At 39.3% G+C, this 16,639-nt stretch overlaps 1 protein-coding gene across 2 annotated transcripts; it reads right to left on the bottom strand.

The window, feature by feature from the left end:
- Positions 1–268: 268 nt before the first annotated feature.
- On the bottom strand, positions 269–16,025 carry ATP6V0A2 (ATPase H+ transporting V0 subunit a2). 2 transcript variants are annotated; one of them, XM_021532782.3, is made up of 20 exons: positions 15,839–16,025; positions 14,529–14,607; positions 13,434–13,531; positions 12,475–12,612; positions 12,026–12,126; positions 11,235–11,361; positions 10,373–10,455; positions 9,936–10,029; positions 9,404–9,616; positions 8,721–8,871; positions 7,902–8,041; positions 6,990–7,144; positions 5,966–6,056; positions 5,553–5,671; positions 4,914–5,124; positions 4,658–4,777; positions 4,057–4,176; positions 2,724–2,841; positions 2,152–2,323; positions 269–1,286 (listed from the first exon to the last, which is right to left on the bottom strand). In XM_021532782.3, the coding sequence occupies exons 1-20, from the start codon at positions 15,953–15,955 to the stop codon at positions 1,184–1,186; spliced, it is 2,550 nt and encodes an 849-aa protein (XP_021388457.2). In that variant the 5' UTR covers positions 15,956–16,025; the 3' UTR covers positions 269–1,183. The 2 variants fall into 2 exon arrangements, with proteins under 2 accessions (XP_021388457.2, XP_085449476.1); XM_085593350.1 differs by having other exon boundaries at positions 15,872–16,022.
- Positions 16,026–16,639: the final 614 nt, after the last annotated feature.

The raw sequence follows: 16,639 nt of genomic DNA, 5'->3' as shown, positions 1-16,639 counted from the left end.
CCGCTCGTTCCCCCCGGCACCGGCCGCCCCTCACGGCCGCTCGTTCCCCCCGGCACCGGCCGCCCCTCACGGCCGCTCGTTCCCCCCGGCACCGGCCGCCCCTCACGGCCGCTCGTTCCCCCCGGCACCGGCCGCCCCTCATGGCCGCTCGTTTCCCCGGGCACCGGCCGCCCCTCATGGCCGCTCCTTCTCCTGGGCACCGGCCGCCCCTCACGGGAAAAGCGGCGCCTGAGGCAGGGAAAAGGGTACGGACAAACACAGGGCCCGCTCGGCACAGCGCAAACGAGGCTTTATTGGGAGTTCGTATGAAACAAGTGCAAAATTTAATTTGTGCTGTTCGTATGGCACAGATGTCAAAATATCATGGCAATATCCCCATTTTCACACTGATACAAAAATAATATGCGGTATAAATTAGGTCTACACTATCAGGACGTGCTGTTTGTGTGTCCGTAGAGCCTAACAGGAACAGGGATCGAGGCCAATTCTTCATTTCATGTGCAAAAGTTTTTCCTCACTACAGGGGAAAAAACGAGGAGTAATTCTTGTAAATCCTGCCTTCTTCCATAAGGTTAAATATAAATATCAGTGTGGTTTCCAAAAGTTTAAAGTAATAACCCTAGGCAGAACCCAGAATGAAGAGATAACGTTTCCAGTGCAATTTTAAATACGGCCAAAAAAAGAGCACACTGCATCGGTGTGTATAAATTTACAGTTCATAATCATCCTGGAATACAGACTGAAAACAGACATTGCTTCTATTGCATTGCTGAATAGTTCCCAAAGTGCACAAGATGCAGCTGGGTTAAGTATGTGATTAGTAACGAACTTTTAATATAATGAAAAGTCTTTCCAATAATTTAAAAGTAACCATTCAAGAAAATAAGGAGACTCAAAAAAAAAAAAGCTTACATGGGTTTCAGAACAAGCAGTAACTTTTTTTTTTTAAGAATAAAATTAATTTACAACATTAGTTTATCAAGAAAATGTACATTTTATATCTATATATTTTACAGGATGCTCCAGATCTATGTCTTTTTATGGGAGGTATGTTTTACAGAATTGTTTGGCTGCATTATAAGGCAATCAGTGAAAACCACTTTGTTCCACAAGAAACCATTCATAGGCAAGTTCCACAGTTATTTGCAGGCAATTCCAAACATATCTGCTGACAGCAGCCAAATTACAATGCACCATCTTTATTAAAATGTAAAGAAATGTGCTTAAAAGAGAAAGGTGTAAACTTGTATCCTCCACCGGAGTAGAATTTGTTCTGAAATTCCACCCTGAAACGAGACAAAAAAGCAGAATCTGTACATGAATCCAAAACTGGTTGTCAAGGGACAGAACTGTGCAACCCAAGAAGCTGAATAAAACCAACTCCAATCTTTTCACTTGTTTTCTGTGCAGCTATTTAACCTTCTCATGGCAGTTCCAGGCTAATTTCGTGTTTCTCAGGAGACCCACACACACTACACCAGGCTGTAATGGCTCATTTCTTACTTCTGGCTTACTCATTTGTTTCTGAGTGAGCTGTAGCCAATTGTTTTGCAAACGTGCAATAACATGAGGACAATCTGTCATGTACGTAGCTCCACCTCCTGTCTTTGGACACTAAACACCTTTGTTTAAATTGTAAATTTCATCAGATTTCAAACTAAACATGTTCTGAATCCATTCCAAACTGCAGAACTTGTGATAGCAAGACTAAGAAAGGATTAAAATACTTAAGAGTTGGCAGCCCCACTCATTAATAGAAATGTTCTGCTGAACCAAATAAACGGACTGAAACCACATAGTGAGAGAAGCAGACTGAAACTAAAAATACTTATCCAAGTTACTAGTATTCTACATTATGAAAAGCTGCAATACTACAAATCAAATGTACTAATAGTTTGTGAATGTGGTTGAAGTTAAAACACATCATAAGCCAATATAATATTTGAATCTACTGAAAATATTCCAGAGGAACAATCAAATTCAACTAATAAGCCATTTATTTAATATAACTAAATAAATGTATTTCAGTACCGATGAGGCTGTTGACTCTTGCACTTTCCCTTTTAATAAGACAACTAAAATTTTGCAATAAAAATTCTCCTTAAATAAGCCAGTATATGCTGAAGTGTTCCATAGAAAAGAAGAACATACCAGTGAAGTCGTAGAGCATGGAGAAAAGCAGAAAGCCCCTCCATGACCAGCAGAATAAAAACTGTCAGCACAGCAAAGAATGCCACTACAGGGATTAGCAGCACGACACCGTACTTCGTATCCACACGGAGACCCACTCTCATCACCATCTGCCACAGAACTTCTGATAACTCTAATAAAAAAACAGAAAGTTGCCATCATTAATGCTGGTATTGAGTGCCTTCACCCACTGAGCCACTCTGACCTGTTCATTTAACCAACAGAAGAGCACCTGCTGAACATGGGAACTATAAGCAAACACCCTCCCCAGAGAGCTGCCCCCACCCCCTCAAATGTTTAAAGATACACCTCAGTGTCAAAATCAGATCTACTGAGAGCAGTATTTTACATAAAGTCACAGTTTTAGTTTGGAGGCTTCCATAGATCATGATTAGTTGAAATAGGCTTTTTTTTAATTAAGTGTATTTCAAATTAGTATAAATGGAACAGGCTAGCCTCCTTCTAACAGCATTAAAAATACGGATCTAGGAAAAAAAAACCCAAAAATATAAAAAAACCCACCCCCCACTTACGTGCATGAGCAAGACTTAATGCCCAGAGTCTCAGGTATGAGGCTGTGTTAGAGATGCATCCCAGGCAGTATTCAATGGTATGAATTGCTTGATTCATAAAAACATCTGCAAAGTTCAGCTAAAAAGATAAAAATACATTTGTATCAATTTTAACAAAACAGAGAACAAAACATAAGAGAACAAAAACATTCATCTGCAAATCCTTATTGCAAGGAAGAAGAATTCCATTGAAGGGTAAATAAATTGATTTTATATCAAGTAAAAAAAGTGTGCCAGGTAGAAGATCCTTATTACAGAGATAACATTAAAAAAAAATCAGATGCTACAGTTTTCCAGTACTACCTTGTTGATAGATAAAAAACAAATGCAATTTATGTTTTCCACAAGGAGCATGATTAATACTTGAAAACTTTAAGTATTATAATCAGTTCTAATTCCCTATTAAAATTCTAAGTTTATAATATCAATTTTTTCATCTTTAAAAGCAGGGGTAATTATGAGTAATGCTACTGATAGAAAGATAACCACACTAATACTGTAAGATATAAATACTTGTTACTAATAACGTGTTTCAAAATTGTTATTACTGAAAATTTCATCACTTACTTTGTCTGAATGTTGTATTTCAACACTTTGTATCATACATTTTGAACAAATAGTTCTTGTATTTTCTATACACAAGAAACAAGAGTCTACTACCCCAGTGAGACAAGAACTATACATATTCTGCACATTAGAAAGCTGAAGCAATTCTTTGTCTTTCAATTCACATGGAATAAGTGAAATCTGTCCAGACCTTTAAAAATTTGCCCAAACTAAACAGCAGCAGTGGGTGGGGACTAGGAATGCTGCCCCAAAACCCATTAGCAATAATCCTCATCACAAGATTTAATTTGCAGACACAGAAAGACTTTTGTCCAGTTGAAAAGCCAAGATTTATTAATAGGAATCTGGGCAGTCACCACCTTTCCTCAAGTCTAAGAATCCATTAAACCAGACAAAACCCAGGATTTTTATCCCACTCTTCAATATACTTCTTTTATATTGAAGACTGTCCTAGATGCAGAGTCTTAACTGCAAATAAAACACTCTTTCTGTTCTCTACTACAGATAGGTTGTGGTTAACTGTAACAGTCTGAAAATACCAAAAAATAATGATAAAATAGCAACAAATAACTATAAGTAAACTGCATTTGGGCACCAAGGTCTTTGTAAAGGCTCAGCTGAGTTTCTTCAAAACTGCTCAGCAGGTAGTGTACAGTTTATCTATTGACTGCCCACTTCTAATTTGCTTTTAAGAAGACAGAAACCAGAGACTAAGTAAAAACATTACCTCCTCTGCATCCTCCTCTCTGTGCCCGCTGTCTGAGTGACTGACACCTTCTTCGAGATCAGGACATGACAGGAGACAAAGCTCTTCTTCACTTTCTTTTCGGATAAGCTTGTAGCCACTCTGCAAAATGGGAATGTATTGTCTCTTCAAGCAGGCTGCCACTGTCATTTTTTAAATTTACTTATAGTTGCAGGCAAAGGCAAAAAGATTTAGAGGAACAAAGTACTATTATGTGTTTCAGTCCGAAAGTTTCCAAATTAAGCAGAAACTGGTAAGACAAGTAGTAATGGGTTCAAACTGAATATAAATATACAGAAGAAAATCTTTCCTAAGAGAGTGGTGTGGCCCTGGCACAGAGAAGCTGTGGCTGCCCCATCCCTGGAAGTGTCCACGGCCAGGCTGCAGGGGCTTGGAGCAACCTGGGATAGTGGGAGGGGTCCCTGCCCACCACAGAGGGTGGAATGACATGAGCTTTAATTTCCCTTCCAAGCCAACCCATTCTATAAAATACCCAGTAAGGACATAGTCTGTGCAATGAAACAGCAGCTGAATTCTGAATTTCCTACACTTAGGAAATGTGCGAGTGCCTTTCAGTACTTACCCTGTACATTCTTATGCCCCGGCCTCCACTGTGCAACCAGTATAAATAAAGTGGTTTACCAAGCAGCATTACAGGAACACAAAGAAAAGCAACACTAAGCAAAAACTTCTGCAGAGGAACCTGTTGTGGGGAGGCAGGTAGGAAAATGAGATTAGATCACAAAATCCAAAGCAGGAAAAGCCATCCCCTTTTCCTTTAAAGTATTATCTGCATAGGGAACACGGGATTTCCAAAAGCTTGGAAGAGCATTACTCACCTGGCCATTGAAGAAGCTCTGTGTTTCACCACTAGGAAACAGGAACATGTTAATAAATTGTATCAGAATACTGGGGGCAGCTGTGGAATTCTCTGCAGAGTAGGCCAACCATTTAAAGAAGATCATGAACACCAGGTAGCCAAATATGCATAACATGAATAAAAGTTCAGGAATAAAAACCAAATAAATATTATAGGTCTTCTTGAAATGCCTGAAAGGTAGAAATGTGGAAGAAATAAAAGTAAGTTTTACCAACACAGCCCAAATATGATTTCAATAAAACAAAGCACTTTTAAACTGTAAGACTGAGATTACAAACCAGAGTTGATTTCTTTTTATTCAGTGAAATTGTATCAGGTATTTCAGGGGAAATAAAAACTGTAAGAGACATATTTTTATTTAACAACAAGTGAAATAAAGTCTTGTATTAATTTGTTTTGGGATTTTTTTAGTATAATATTGAACCATCATCTCGCATATGTGAAGGAATTTTTTGTCTTTTTGTTAAGAACAGTTTTCACAATTGCTCTTATTCTGATCTCAAACAGTAATTCCAGTTTCTCTTACAAGATTAACAGTTACCATTCCAGACCTGACAAAAAATACAATATTGCTATTATTTTAACTTCTTGTACTTACAAGTGGTTAAACAGCCCCAGTACAACTCCAAATGTCATGTGAGTCACTCCAAGGATCACAGACATTTTCATTTTGAATGAATTTAAAAAAGTGAGACGGTTGCTTGCCAAATTCCATATCTGAAGAAGAAAACACCAAACCAGCATTGAAGAACACCATAACAGGAGGAATACACCAGTATCCTTTTTCTACTGGGGACTATAATTCTACCTCAAATGGAGGTCACAATTGAAATTTGAATTTTGTAAAAATAGTTCAATCTTCAACTTGTCAGAAGAAAAGGCCTTGTTGAACAGAGAATACAAAGAGAAATGTATTTTTTTCTTAATCAGATTTATCTTATACACATACCAAAATATAATGGACAAAGACTGATCATCACAAGTGGAAAATTAAAAAATAATGAAACTAACCGGATCAATACCAAAGGGATAAGCTCCATTGTAGACACCAGAAACATTTGGATCCAGTGCTAAATATTGATTAGATTCCACATCTTTATCACTGCAGTGAAACAAAAACACACTCAGATTTGACACTTTAAAACATGACAGCATACTTTCAGTTCTGCAGGACACTGCTCCTGCTTTCCTTTACCTAACTCACCCACTGTCACACTTTAAAAGAGTGAAAGGATTTCTAAGCATAAAAGTCTTGACTAATACAAACAACAGCAAAAAAAAAATCCACCTAGAACCTCACAATCTGGCCTAATTTACATTCACTATCTTTCAAAACAAAGTTTATTGATTTTATTCCACTTCTCCTCAAACTCAAAGTTTCATTTTAAAAGTTCACAGTTTGCTTTTGCTTAAAATTCACTGTCAAACATTCAAAGAGTAACTGCTACCTTTTTTCCGTTTTGCATTTGGGAAAGTTTCTACTTTATTTGCATACAGTTTTTCATTATCACAGCACACACAACCTGTTCAAATTTTATCCACTGGTCTTGACTATTTGAAGCCACATCCTGTTTTGTAGGGCACCATGAGATGCAAGCTGTGAACACTAAAATACCCAAGAGTCATGACACCTCAAATCAGTGAGGTTATCCCACTCTGAGAAAAAGTAGATTTCACAATTCACATAGACTAATTGGGTTGTTTTTTTTTAATCAAGAAAAGCTGTGTAGAGACTAGTCATTGTCAGGTAATTAATTTACTTCATTAATAGTTAATTTATTTTATTAGAGGCAAATGCCACTCAGCTATTCACTCCAGAAGCATGATCTAGGACAAATAAATCCAAAACTAGACCTATGTTTTCTATTCCTCTGAAAATCTTTATATAGACATACACACACACCTAGAAAATAAAACCTAAAACATCAATGTATAGATAAACCATAGCAGGATAGTTAAAACATGTGAACAAAAGGGTTAAAGTGCTGCAGGAAATACATCTCTGGTTTAATGGTATAGCAAGCATGCTGCTCACCTCCAAACCTTTTCATACATTGCTGAAACATTCCATCCAGATCCAAATATATTTATTGACTTTGAAAAACAGTCATTATAGATCAATCCAGTGTAAATAGAAAACAGTCCCATTAACAGTATCACGTATCTGCCTTCAAATAACATTTTCATTGTCTGTCAGTATTGGGGGAAAAAGAAAAAATAGATAATATCATCTGTTATGTGAGCAAAGGTTACCTAGACATGTCTAAGAGAAACACATTTTTGGACACATAAAGACTTCTAAAAACTAGAATTTATTTTTGAACAGTCATTAAGGCTTATGAGCCCCCATGACACACACTGAGACTTTTATCACCAGCACCTTTACATTAAGGAAGGGCCTTTTAAAGCCACCTCTTTCCTGGGACTACTTTACAAGAAATTACACATTTGCAGGCATTCTTAATTGAACATAATGCTAAAGAGACATGCAGGTGTTCCTGCATTCCAATCCATATGGTTAAAAAAATTAAGTGAAATTTAATAAATTTCAAACTGCAACTCTTTTTATAAACAATAAAAGGTGAAATTTGAAAAAAATATTTTCTCCTTACATTGTCACTGTAATAACATTCTGTAAAACACATCACTGAATAGCCCTCATAGAACACAAGCATAAAAGCATCAATTTTTTCTAGATCTTTCATTACAACTTGATTAGTTCTGCTCTTCCAAGGAAAGTGAATAGAAATATTAAAATATTACATTAAAATATTAAAATATTACATTAATCTCATGGAATATGGGATCTTTTAACACAGAAAATCCTAAAATAATGGAAAAAAGCCCAATGAAGTACCCATGCAGAAAAGCAGTACTTTTCAGAAACACAGCCACTATTCAAATGATCTGGCTGGATGGGAAGTAAATCATTTGTAGTTCCTTTTACCTCATCTTGTGCTCTTTTTAACCTAGGGTGGTTTTCATACAGTATTGCCAGGAGTGCAAATATGAACATGAGCAGCCCGTGCCCGAAGTCTCCAAACATAACCGCAAACAAGAAGGGGAAAGTGATGATGGTGTAGAGAGCTGCAAGGGCAACACAGCAGATTTTAGGCACAGCACACAGATGATGTTCTGTCTGCATTATCCCCAAGCAAGCCCATACTTAAATCTCTCAAAGGTTTTAAGTTTGAAAAATTTAACTCAGTTTAAAGCTTGTTTATTGTGTAGCAATGTTACAATTTTGCAGTAGCTGACAGTTCTGAGGATAATAATACGAGCCCAGGAAATAAAACCCAAGCAAACAGTTCTTCCTCTGTGGGTATTTTAGGTCTGTATTACAAGGTACATTCTCCTGTGCAGAATGACCCAGTCAGCATAGCTACAAGTATATATTAAAGTGGGCTATACAACAAGCTGAATTTTTCAAGTGATGAGCTCCACACTTCAGTAAGATCAATTACCATTACCAGTTTTCTTTGCATTTTCCCCTAAATATCTTCCTTACCCAAAGTAAAACATATAGAAGAGAAATTATACAGCTTTTATCACTACCTTTCATGATAAAATAATTCAGCAAAGCCAAATCCCATCTTGCTGCTTGGAGCACTGTTTGTGCTTTCGATGAGCTACTGAAATTTCAAAACAGCTACTAACAAGCAGTATGACTGTCACCATTTGGCCTTGCCAGTGCCCAATTCAGCAAGGTATCAAGGCAAGCAGCAATGACAGCACAGCTCAGAGTTCAGCTTTCAGAAGGACCAACCTGGATTAACTTCCCCATAACTTCCAACTCCATAAGCATCAACGATGTTCTGGAACCCTGAGGTGAATTTATTGGTACGTATCAAAGTTGGAGGAGGTTGTGTTGTTGGGATGGTATTCATGAATGAGGGAATTGTAGCTCCACTCTTCCTCTAATTACAGACAGAGATATATTTGTGTAAGATCTCTGTAAATCTAATCAAAGTGAAAACATCTGCTCTATCAGCAGCTTCACTGATCCAAAAATACCATTAAATTATGGCCCAAGTTTAACATTTATCCCTGTGTACCCCCTCTAAAAACAGACTATGCAGTGTTCTAATTCTTACTTCATATCAAATATTAGATGAGACTACAGTCACAACATTATAAAACAAAGATTTGTTATTACAGTTTTCTCTCATAAAAACAACCAATGCAAGGGAAGTGGCACCTTCTGCATGACTGCAAATAAAACTGTGGCCCCAGCTGGACTCAGGTCCAAAACAGAAATTATTCAAGATAAAAAAAAAACACTACTCAACATTAAATAAAGGCTCTGCTTATAAAAAAATTGTTTTATACAGAGACCCAGATCTAGCTGTGCCTACTTTTAGCCTACTGTTAATGATTCTTTTCTTTCCTTACATGCATAGTTAGTTGAAGATAAAAGCTTTAGCATCAGTGAGCATTCAGGTGACTTACTGAGCCTTCCTCCAATGCATGGCGCAAGTTCTGGAGATCAGCCACTGGACACCAAACCTCAGCAATTAAACATTTATTTGTGACATCAAAACTGCACAGGTTAAGGACGTGGTAAATGGCTTTCATCTTCTTCACTTGGATAACCCAAGTATAGATGGATTCTGATGCTTTATACAAGACCTGGTGCAAGTATTCCTCAGTTTTATTCAGCACCTTTGTTTGAGGAAAAAAAACAAAGATCTCACTGAGAATGTGACAGTGGTTGTGCTGATCACAGCAAGAGCACCTCGTACGTGTCCAGTGCTGGGCCATGTTTTCAGGAGAGCAAGCAAACCTCTGCTGAAAACAGAAGGCAATTCCAAGTGCTCTGAGTTTTAACAGGTATGTGCAACACGAAACCAGGTACACCACTTACTGTCCCATCAGCTTCAAAGCGGCATGTATGTTAGAAATCAAATCAAACACTGTGATTCGTGAAATTATTTCCTAGGGCACAAGAGCTCCAGCAAGGGGAAATCTGCTCTTTACTCACAGTTTCAAGATCCTGAATACGAACGTTGAGTCCTTCGACCACGGCCTGGCGCTCCTCGGTGGTGTCGGGGTAGGGGTACACGTGACAGCGATAGCTGCAGGAACACAGGGCTGTGTTAATGACCAAACTCCCCCGAAACACAGCACCCAACCCCCTGCCACAGCCAGATTTGCAACACACCACTTAATAACCACGGAACAGGTTCAACTCAGAGGCAGCATTTTGCCTGTACTTGGTAAAGACTGCAAGTGAAATGACTCATGTATTTATTTGTACACTGCGTAATTATAGAGCTGGGTGCAATACGGGGAGGAACAAATTTAACACGAATGCTTGTATAAAAATCAACACTTCTAAGAAAGGGGTGCAGGGAAAAAACCAACTAGAAAATACCCCCAGTATAAAGGAATGTACCACATATTAGATTTACTTCTTACCAGTCACAAATCTTCTTAACTTTCTGACCAATTTGTTCACCCCAATAGGACACTAAAAAAACAGCCCACTTTGTGGTTTTACCCTAAAAAACCATAAAAAGTAAAGTTGATTAATTATGTTTTAACCATCAATTCCACTGTGACACAATAACAGAGCTAAATAACAAAGCTGAACAACTAGAAAAAGCTGTGTTAGTAGCATTAATCTTCCATCCATTTAGTGAAGATCAAAAAATAAAATTCAATTGTGACGGTATCTCTTTCTTTGCTTTTAACATTAGAATAAAACCAGAAAGTTTCCAGGGAAAATTAATGAGACATTATATTTTACTATCTCAGAATTCTTAGTAAGAAAAGAGTATTTTAAAAAAGTAATAAATTAGAATTCAAGTAAGAAAAAAAAAATGGTGACAGATTAGGCTGCTGTAATTGATTTACAAAAACTAATTTTGTAAGTTCACAGGAAAACACTTCACAGAAAACTAGCTATACTTGATTTTTTCTTAACTACTGAATGAACAAGTGGAATGGTTATTAAAAGGCAATGCACTGGACAGACCTAGTTAATAAATATCCAAGCAGCCATTTCTGCCATGTATTTTGACAAAGGTGGCCAATCATAAAGTCACCACTATTCCACAATGAAATTCTGCACTCCTCAAACTGAACCACTACAAATTAATTCCCACTTCTAGAACCTTGAATTCTAAAGTCATTCAAATTCTAGTATTTCTAAATAGTTTTTCCTCCAAGGACACTGGGAAATCATTTCCATTTACTTCAGGAAGACCTGAGCAGCAATTCTTCCAAATCATATGAGAAGTACAAATGAAATAAACTGATCACTACAATGTTTACTCACTGTATCTGGATCTTCCAGAGCCTTATCCAACTCTGCATAGGTAAGAAAGGGATAGCCTTTACACACTCTCCACAGCATTTTTTCAAATGCTTCAATCTTTGCTATGTGAACTAACCCAGATATGAATCTAGGAAAAGGAAAAATTTTAAATATAAGATAAAATGTACAAGAAAAAAAAAAGGAAATTCAGAGTACATCACCACAATAATTTACTATGTGCTATGGCTAGGGAAGGAAGCATCACCCTGAACAGGAAGTAACTGGTATAGAGAACACCAACTGGTATATAAAATTTTTATTTGTGAAACAAATAGACTACAGACCTAAGCACACAACTGGAATTACTTCTAATTGGTTATTTCTGTGATAGTGAGATTATTTATTTTTTCGTGGAAGATATCCTCTCATAACAACACCATAGACAGCAGTATCCATTCGGCATTTCAAAGGCAACATAATTAATGTTACATTTACACTGCCAGGTGATTAAAATACTGTATGTTTATCACAGAAAAAAGAATTTAAACAACAGAAGGAAGCATTGATTTAGAGATTTTCCTTTACACATGTCCTTGGTTTGATGGAAGCTTTGTGACAGCTTTTTTGGGCGCTGTCCTGTTTATCTCTTCAAGTAATCTGGGTCTGTTATAAAGGTACATTGGGGCCAGGCTCTTGTCCTGTCTAAAATTGTTTGGCACACCTGAAATCACTACAGGCCATGTTTTAAGAGAACAACCCATTCTTTACAGCCCCTCATCAAGCACTTCTGAAACAGCACGTGCCATACCCACCCCAGCGAGGCACTCAGTCTGTGCGTGCGGTTGTAATCCACCAATGGCTCGTTTTCCACAGAAGAAAATTCTTCAAAATTTCCATGTAAATGGGATTCATGCTAGCAAATTAAAAGAAAAAACATTCATTGCTTCCAGGAAAAGAAAAAAACCAAACAACCTCTCATTCCATTATTATTCTAAGAAAGAAAAGGTAATTAGGTAAACGGTTTAATTAAAAATATAAAACTCATTTCCGTGTTCACTTCAGGCAACAGAGAGATCCTGGATCTCAAGTGCACTGCTTTTAACAATTATAGTCAGTGCTGCAAAATTACAGTGTAAATTTCTTAGTGCAATTTATGCACCAAAATAACACAATTACACCTCCATTTTCAAGCAATTCTACAAGGAAAAAATCACAAAAATGCCACACAACAAAAAACCCTGTCAATCGCCCCAAATAATACCTCAGGTGATCTCCTGACAAAATTCTGTGTGATCTGTAACATGTACTTGTATTCTGTCAATTCAAGCAGGTTTTTCCTCAATTTTTCTTTGTTTAGATTTACTTCCCTCAATTCTGTCTCCAGCTTCTGCAGCTGCTCCTAAGACATAAAGCCAAGAAAAGACATGGAATCAGTTACAGGATTTTGGAAAACAGAATAGGATTCATTTTCAACACATAATTTGACACAGTGATAGTAGTTTCCCATTTCTTAATTAACTAAAGCTACAGAGGTTTTATCCCTCAGTATGTCACAGATTGGTTTGTATTAAGTACACTTGATCCTCCACTGGCACCTGTTCTGAGTGCTGCTCTGCCCCTAATTTGTGTCAAAATAATGCAGACCTGGAATTAGAACTGCAGGTAGCAGAGGGTGAAAGATACCCATTTATTCTTTTAATATAATTACAACAAAACGGAATGTTATTCAAAATTACATCTGTGTTTTACAAGCTTCTACATCAAGCACAACACCAGAAAAAGCTTTCAGAGACAACAGCACCACGTTTTGCTGTGTGAGCAGCACCTGCAGAGCTTTGGGCAAGTAAAATTCACACACACCTGGAAATTTTGGATGCACAAAGAGCCTTAGGTAAGTACCAAAGCAATAAATGAGGCTGAGGGACCTTATCTACAGACAATCTGCCTGGAACAGTGTGATGTGCCAATCCATCAAAATATATTGGATGATTGCACACTCCCTGAGTTTGCTTTGACCCTTTCACAAGAATTTTGTGTTAATACCAAACCCTCACTGGCTTTGAAGTCACAATGGCAGCAAGAAATCAGAAAAAAGGAAAACAAATGCTTCTGCCCCCCCTCCCACCACATCCCAATAATTAAAATCTTTAGTAGTAAGATAACAACTCATTAAGCTTGAAATTAAGTTCCAAGACTTTGGCATCTGTTTAGTGGAGTTACCTGGATTTCTAAAATGTGTTTCAGCAAGGGGGCAGGAGGAGCAACATCTCCTTCAGGAAGTGGAATATCTGCTTTTTTAATTTCTTGTACTAAATACCCTGGAGTGGGAAGAAAAACAGCATCAGAAAGGAAACTGCATTGCCTACACTTCCTAGAGTGCTGCAGAGTTGACCTTCAGCTGCTCTTGATGGTGCTAATCACATTGCAGCATCAAGCCCTGGATTTTATTTATTCATTCTAGCAACAATTCACATAGAAGCCTTCAAAAATGAAGAAGATGAAGAGTGGTGGGTATAAAACACACAAACTATTCCTGCCTTGGAAGTCTGCAGAAGCAGGCAAACTTCAGAGGCTTCTCTTTCCCAACAAGTGTTTTCTAAGAAGCTTTTACCATTTCACAGAACCTCTTTGTTGCTGCACGGTCCCACTTTCTGTTAATGGTGCAACTGTGTTACTTTCTGCCAGAAACGGATGTGCTGCTCACTGACCCATGTCTGGAGTAAAAAGTGTTCAAACAAAGCTGCTTAAGCAACCTTGACAACAAAATGCAACTCACACTGGGCAGGGGGGCTGCCAAAATAGCTGCTGGCATGACCAGCACGTGCCTCTGATCAGAGATTCCAATCAAAGGAATCCTTCAATTGTAACTTTTCCTCAGGATACACTGAAGACATCTGCATCTTGGCTGTAGTGTTCTGCCTACCCTTCTCCATTCATTAACTATCACGAGAACACCATTATTAAATTGAGGTATTTTTAAGGGTGTCTGGAAAATCAACAGCATTGAGTTATACAACATGAAGAAAAAGGAAATATCTTACAGTCAAGGAAATATCCACAGTAAAGTTTCACTTTCCCTAGCAGACTTTTAAGTAGTAAACACTGAAACAGCCTCATCTATTTATCAGCAACACATTAGCAACCGTTCTTCACCTCTGAGCATAAGAAAAAACCCAAATCTATATTTAGTGTAAGTAAATTTCACAGCTTACAAAATCTGTGAGGGTTAAAAAAACCTGTAGCTGAAACCTCCACAGTAGTGCCACTCTGGTAATGCCACAGATGAGAAACAGCAGACATGAAAATAAAGCTCACCAAGGATTCTTTCCATTTCTTCACATTTCTTCACTTCATTCACATATTTTCTCTGAAACACACTTACATTTGGGTTAAGCTGAAGGAGAAGGACAAAATGCTTATTAGGAGTTAGAAATAGTAACCTCCCCTAAAAACTACAGCTGTTCCTGCAACTTCCTGGAGACAATTTGCATGAGCTCTGTGCTTCTCAGCTGAGAAGGCACAAAAACCTAAAAAGATGACAAAGCTTTTGAATAGCAAAGCTGGTTTTATTAAAGCAGAATTACCCATGTCAGTGGCTAGTTTTAATCAAACAATAAAACAACAAGGTCTACTGGAGAAACCATTCCTAATCTTATTTTAACAGTTTTAAAATATTACTTAATGACTTCAAATTAATGAACCATTTCACAAATTGGTTCTGATGCATTTCCGCAGTCTATTTAAAATATTAAATTTTACATACATCCCCATAATATGAACATGCAATATCTCTGACTACTTATCCAGCTATTAAATCAGAACCACTAATGCATTATTTCTACAATAAAGGGTGTATCAGGTAACTAGAATGACATCAAAGTGTTAAACATATACTCATGTAATCATTCTTACAGATCTGCCTCTTCCTCCATGCCATATTTACTAAGTAGCTGTTTATTTAAGTCTTCCCAGCAATGATTTTACAAGCTACATTTCAAATGTATGTTTGGAAGACATTCCATAGTCTCAGGAAGCAAAGATCATATAATTATGATGAGACAATGTAGAGACATGGCTACTTATTGCCCAACCCAACTTTATGTTAGGCAGGCAGGCAGGGAGTTTCCTCCAGGATGAAGTGCCCCTCCAGGAACAGGAACCTGTTATCAATAATTCTGCAGAGCAGCTGTTTCTGTGTGTCTGTCAGTGGGGTGGATGGAGCCATCAGCTGAGACTGAAGGCACTGAGGCTGCAGGTGGGTCAGGGGCTCTCCCATGGGATTTCGCTGCAAATAACCCCAATTTAAGGTACTGCTGTGAGAAAGGTGGGATCCCAAAGCATTCCTCCCGAGAGCGCCGGGGAGGCGGGAGCTCCACACCGCCTCTCCATCACTCATCCCACCCACCCGGGCGTCGCGGTGTCACCCTCTGGGTGACCCTGCCTTGGCAGGGGGTTGGAGTGGCTGATCTCCAGAGATCCCTGCCAACCCCAGCACTTCTGTGATCTGCCTTCAGGCCAATGCCACACAGCGACGGGCCATACACCCAGCAGCTTCCACCGCCCCAGCGGCCCGCTCGGGGTCCCCGCAGCCCCGCGCCGCCCCGCAGGGCCCCGGCGGCACTCACGTCTCGGAACTCGGCCAGGCCGCGCTCGCCCACCTCGCTGAGGCACTCGTAGGCCGAGCCGCTCTGCAGGAAGAGCTGCGCCAGGCACACGGGCTCGCCGCGGAACAGCGCGCCCATGGCGGCGGCGGGGCTCAGCGCGGCCCGGCGGCGGCCATGGCGGGGCGGGGCGGGCCCGGCGCCGCTTCCGGGGCGGGGAACGGCCGGGGGAACGGCCGCAGAGCGCGGCCCCGACCGGCTGCGCTGCGAGCGGGGAATGCGGGACTGAGGGAACACCACGGAGTCACTGAAAATGCTGAGCTGGAAGGGACCAGAAGGATCACGGAGCCCAGGTCCTGGCCCAGCCGCACCGTGTGGGCTTGGAATGGATTTTAGTGTCACCCAGTCCCAGCCCTTCCTGCCGTGGGCAGGGACACCTCGCACCCGCCCGGGTTGCTCCACTTTGAACACTGCCAGGCTTGGGGCATCCACAACTTCACTGGGCAACTTGTTCCAGTGTCTCACCAGCCCCACAGTAAAAATGTCTTCCTAATATCTAACCTCACCCTTCTTTCAATTTGTACCCATTACTCCTTGTTCTGTTCTATAGCTCTTGATGAAGAGTCTCTTTCTGGAGTTTCTTTCTGGAGCCCTGTAGGCCCCTTCAGATACCGGAAGGTTGCTGTGAGGTCTCCACACAACCTTTTCTCCAGACTGAACATCCCCAACTGCACCCTGTCTTTATATAACTGCTCCAGTCCTCAACTTTGTGGCCCATCCAAACCACAAGAAAAATCTCAAATGTTGCATTTCATCAGTTAAGGA

The sequence above is a fragment of the Lonchura striata genome, chromosome 15, assembly GCF_050655825.1.
Source record: "Lonchura striata isolate lonStrDom1 chromosome 15, ASM5065582v1, whole genome shotgun sequence".
Classification (NCBI taxonomy): domain Eukaryota; kingdom Metazoa; phylum Chordata; class Aves; order Passeriformes; family Estrildidae; genus Lonchura; species Lonchura striata.
Note: the sequence above shows the minus strand (reverse complement) of the source record. Positions and strands in the feature narration are given on the sequence as shown.

What these genes read in the sequence shown, in the direction of transcription:
- ATP6V0A2 (XM_021532782.3), bottom strand. Translation starts at nt 15,955, where the DNA reads ATGGGCGCGCTGTTCCGCGGCGAGCCCGTGTGCCTGGCGCAGCTCTTC. An exon ending in AGAAATGGAAAGAATCCTTG is followed by an intron (nt 13,532 to 14,528) that starts GTGAGCTTTATT and finishes TTCCCACTCCAG; the next exon opens with GGTATTTAGTACAAGAAATT. An exon ending in TAAAAAGAGCACAAGATGAG is followed by an intron (nt 7,145 to 7,901) that starts GTAAAAGGAACT and finishes CAATACTGACAG; the next exon opens with ACAATGAAAATGTTATTTGA.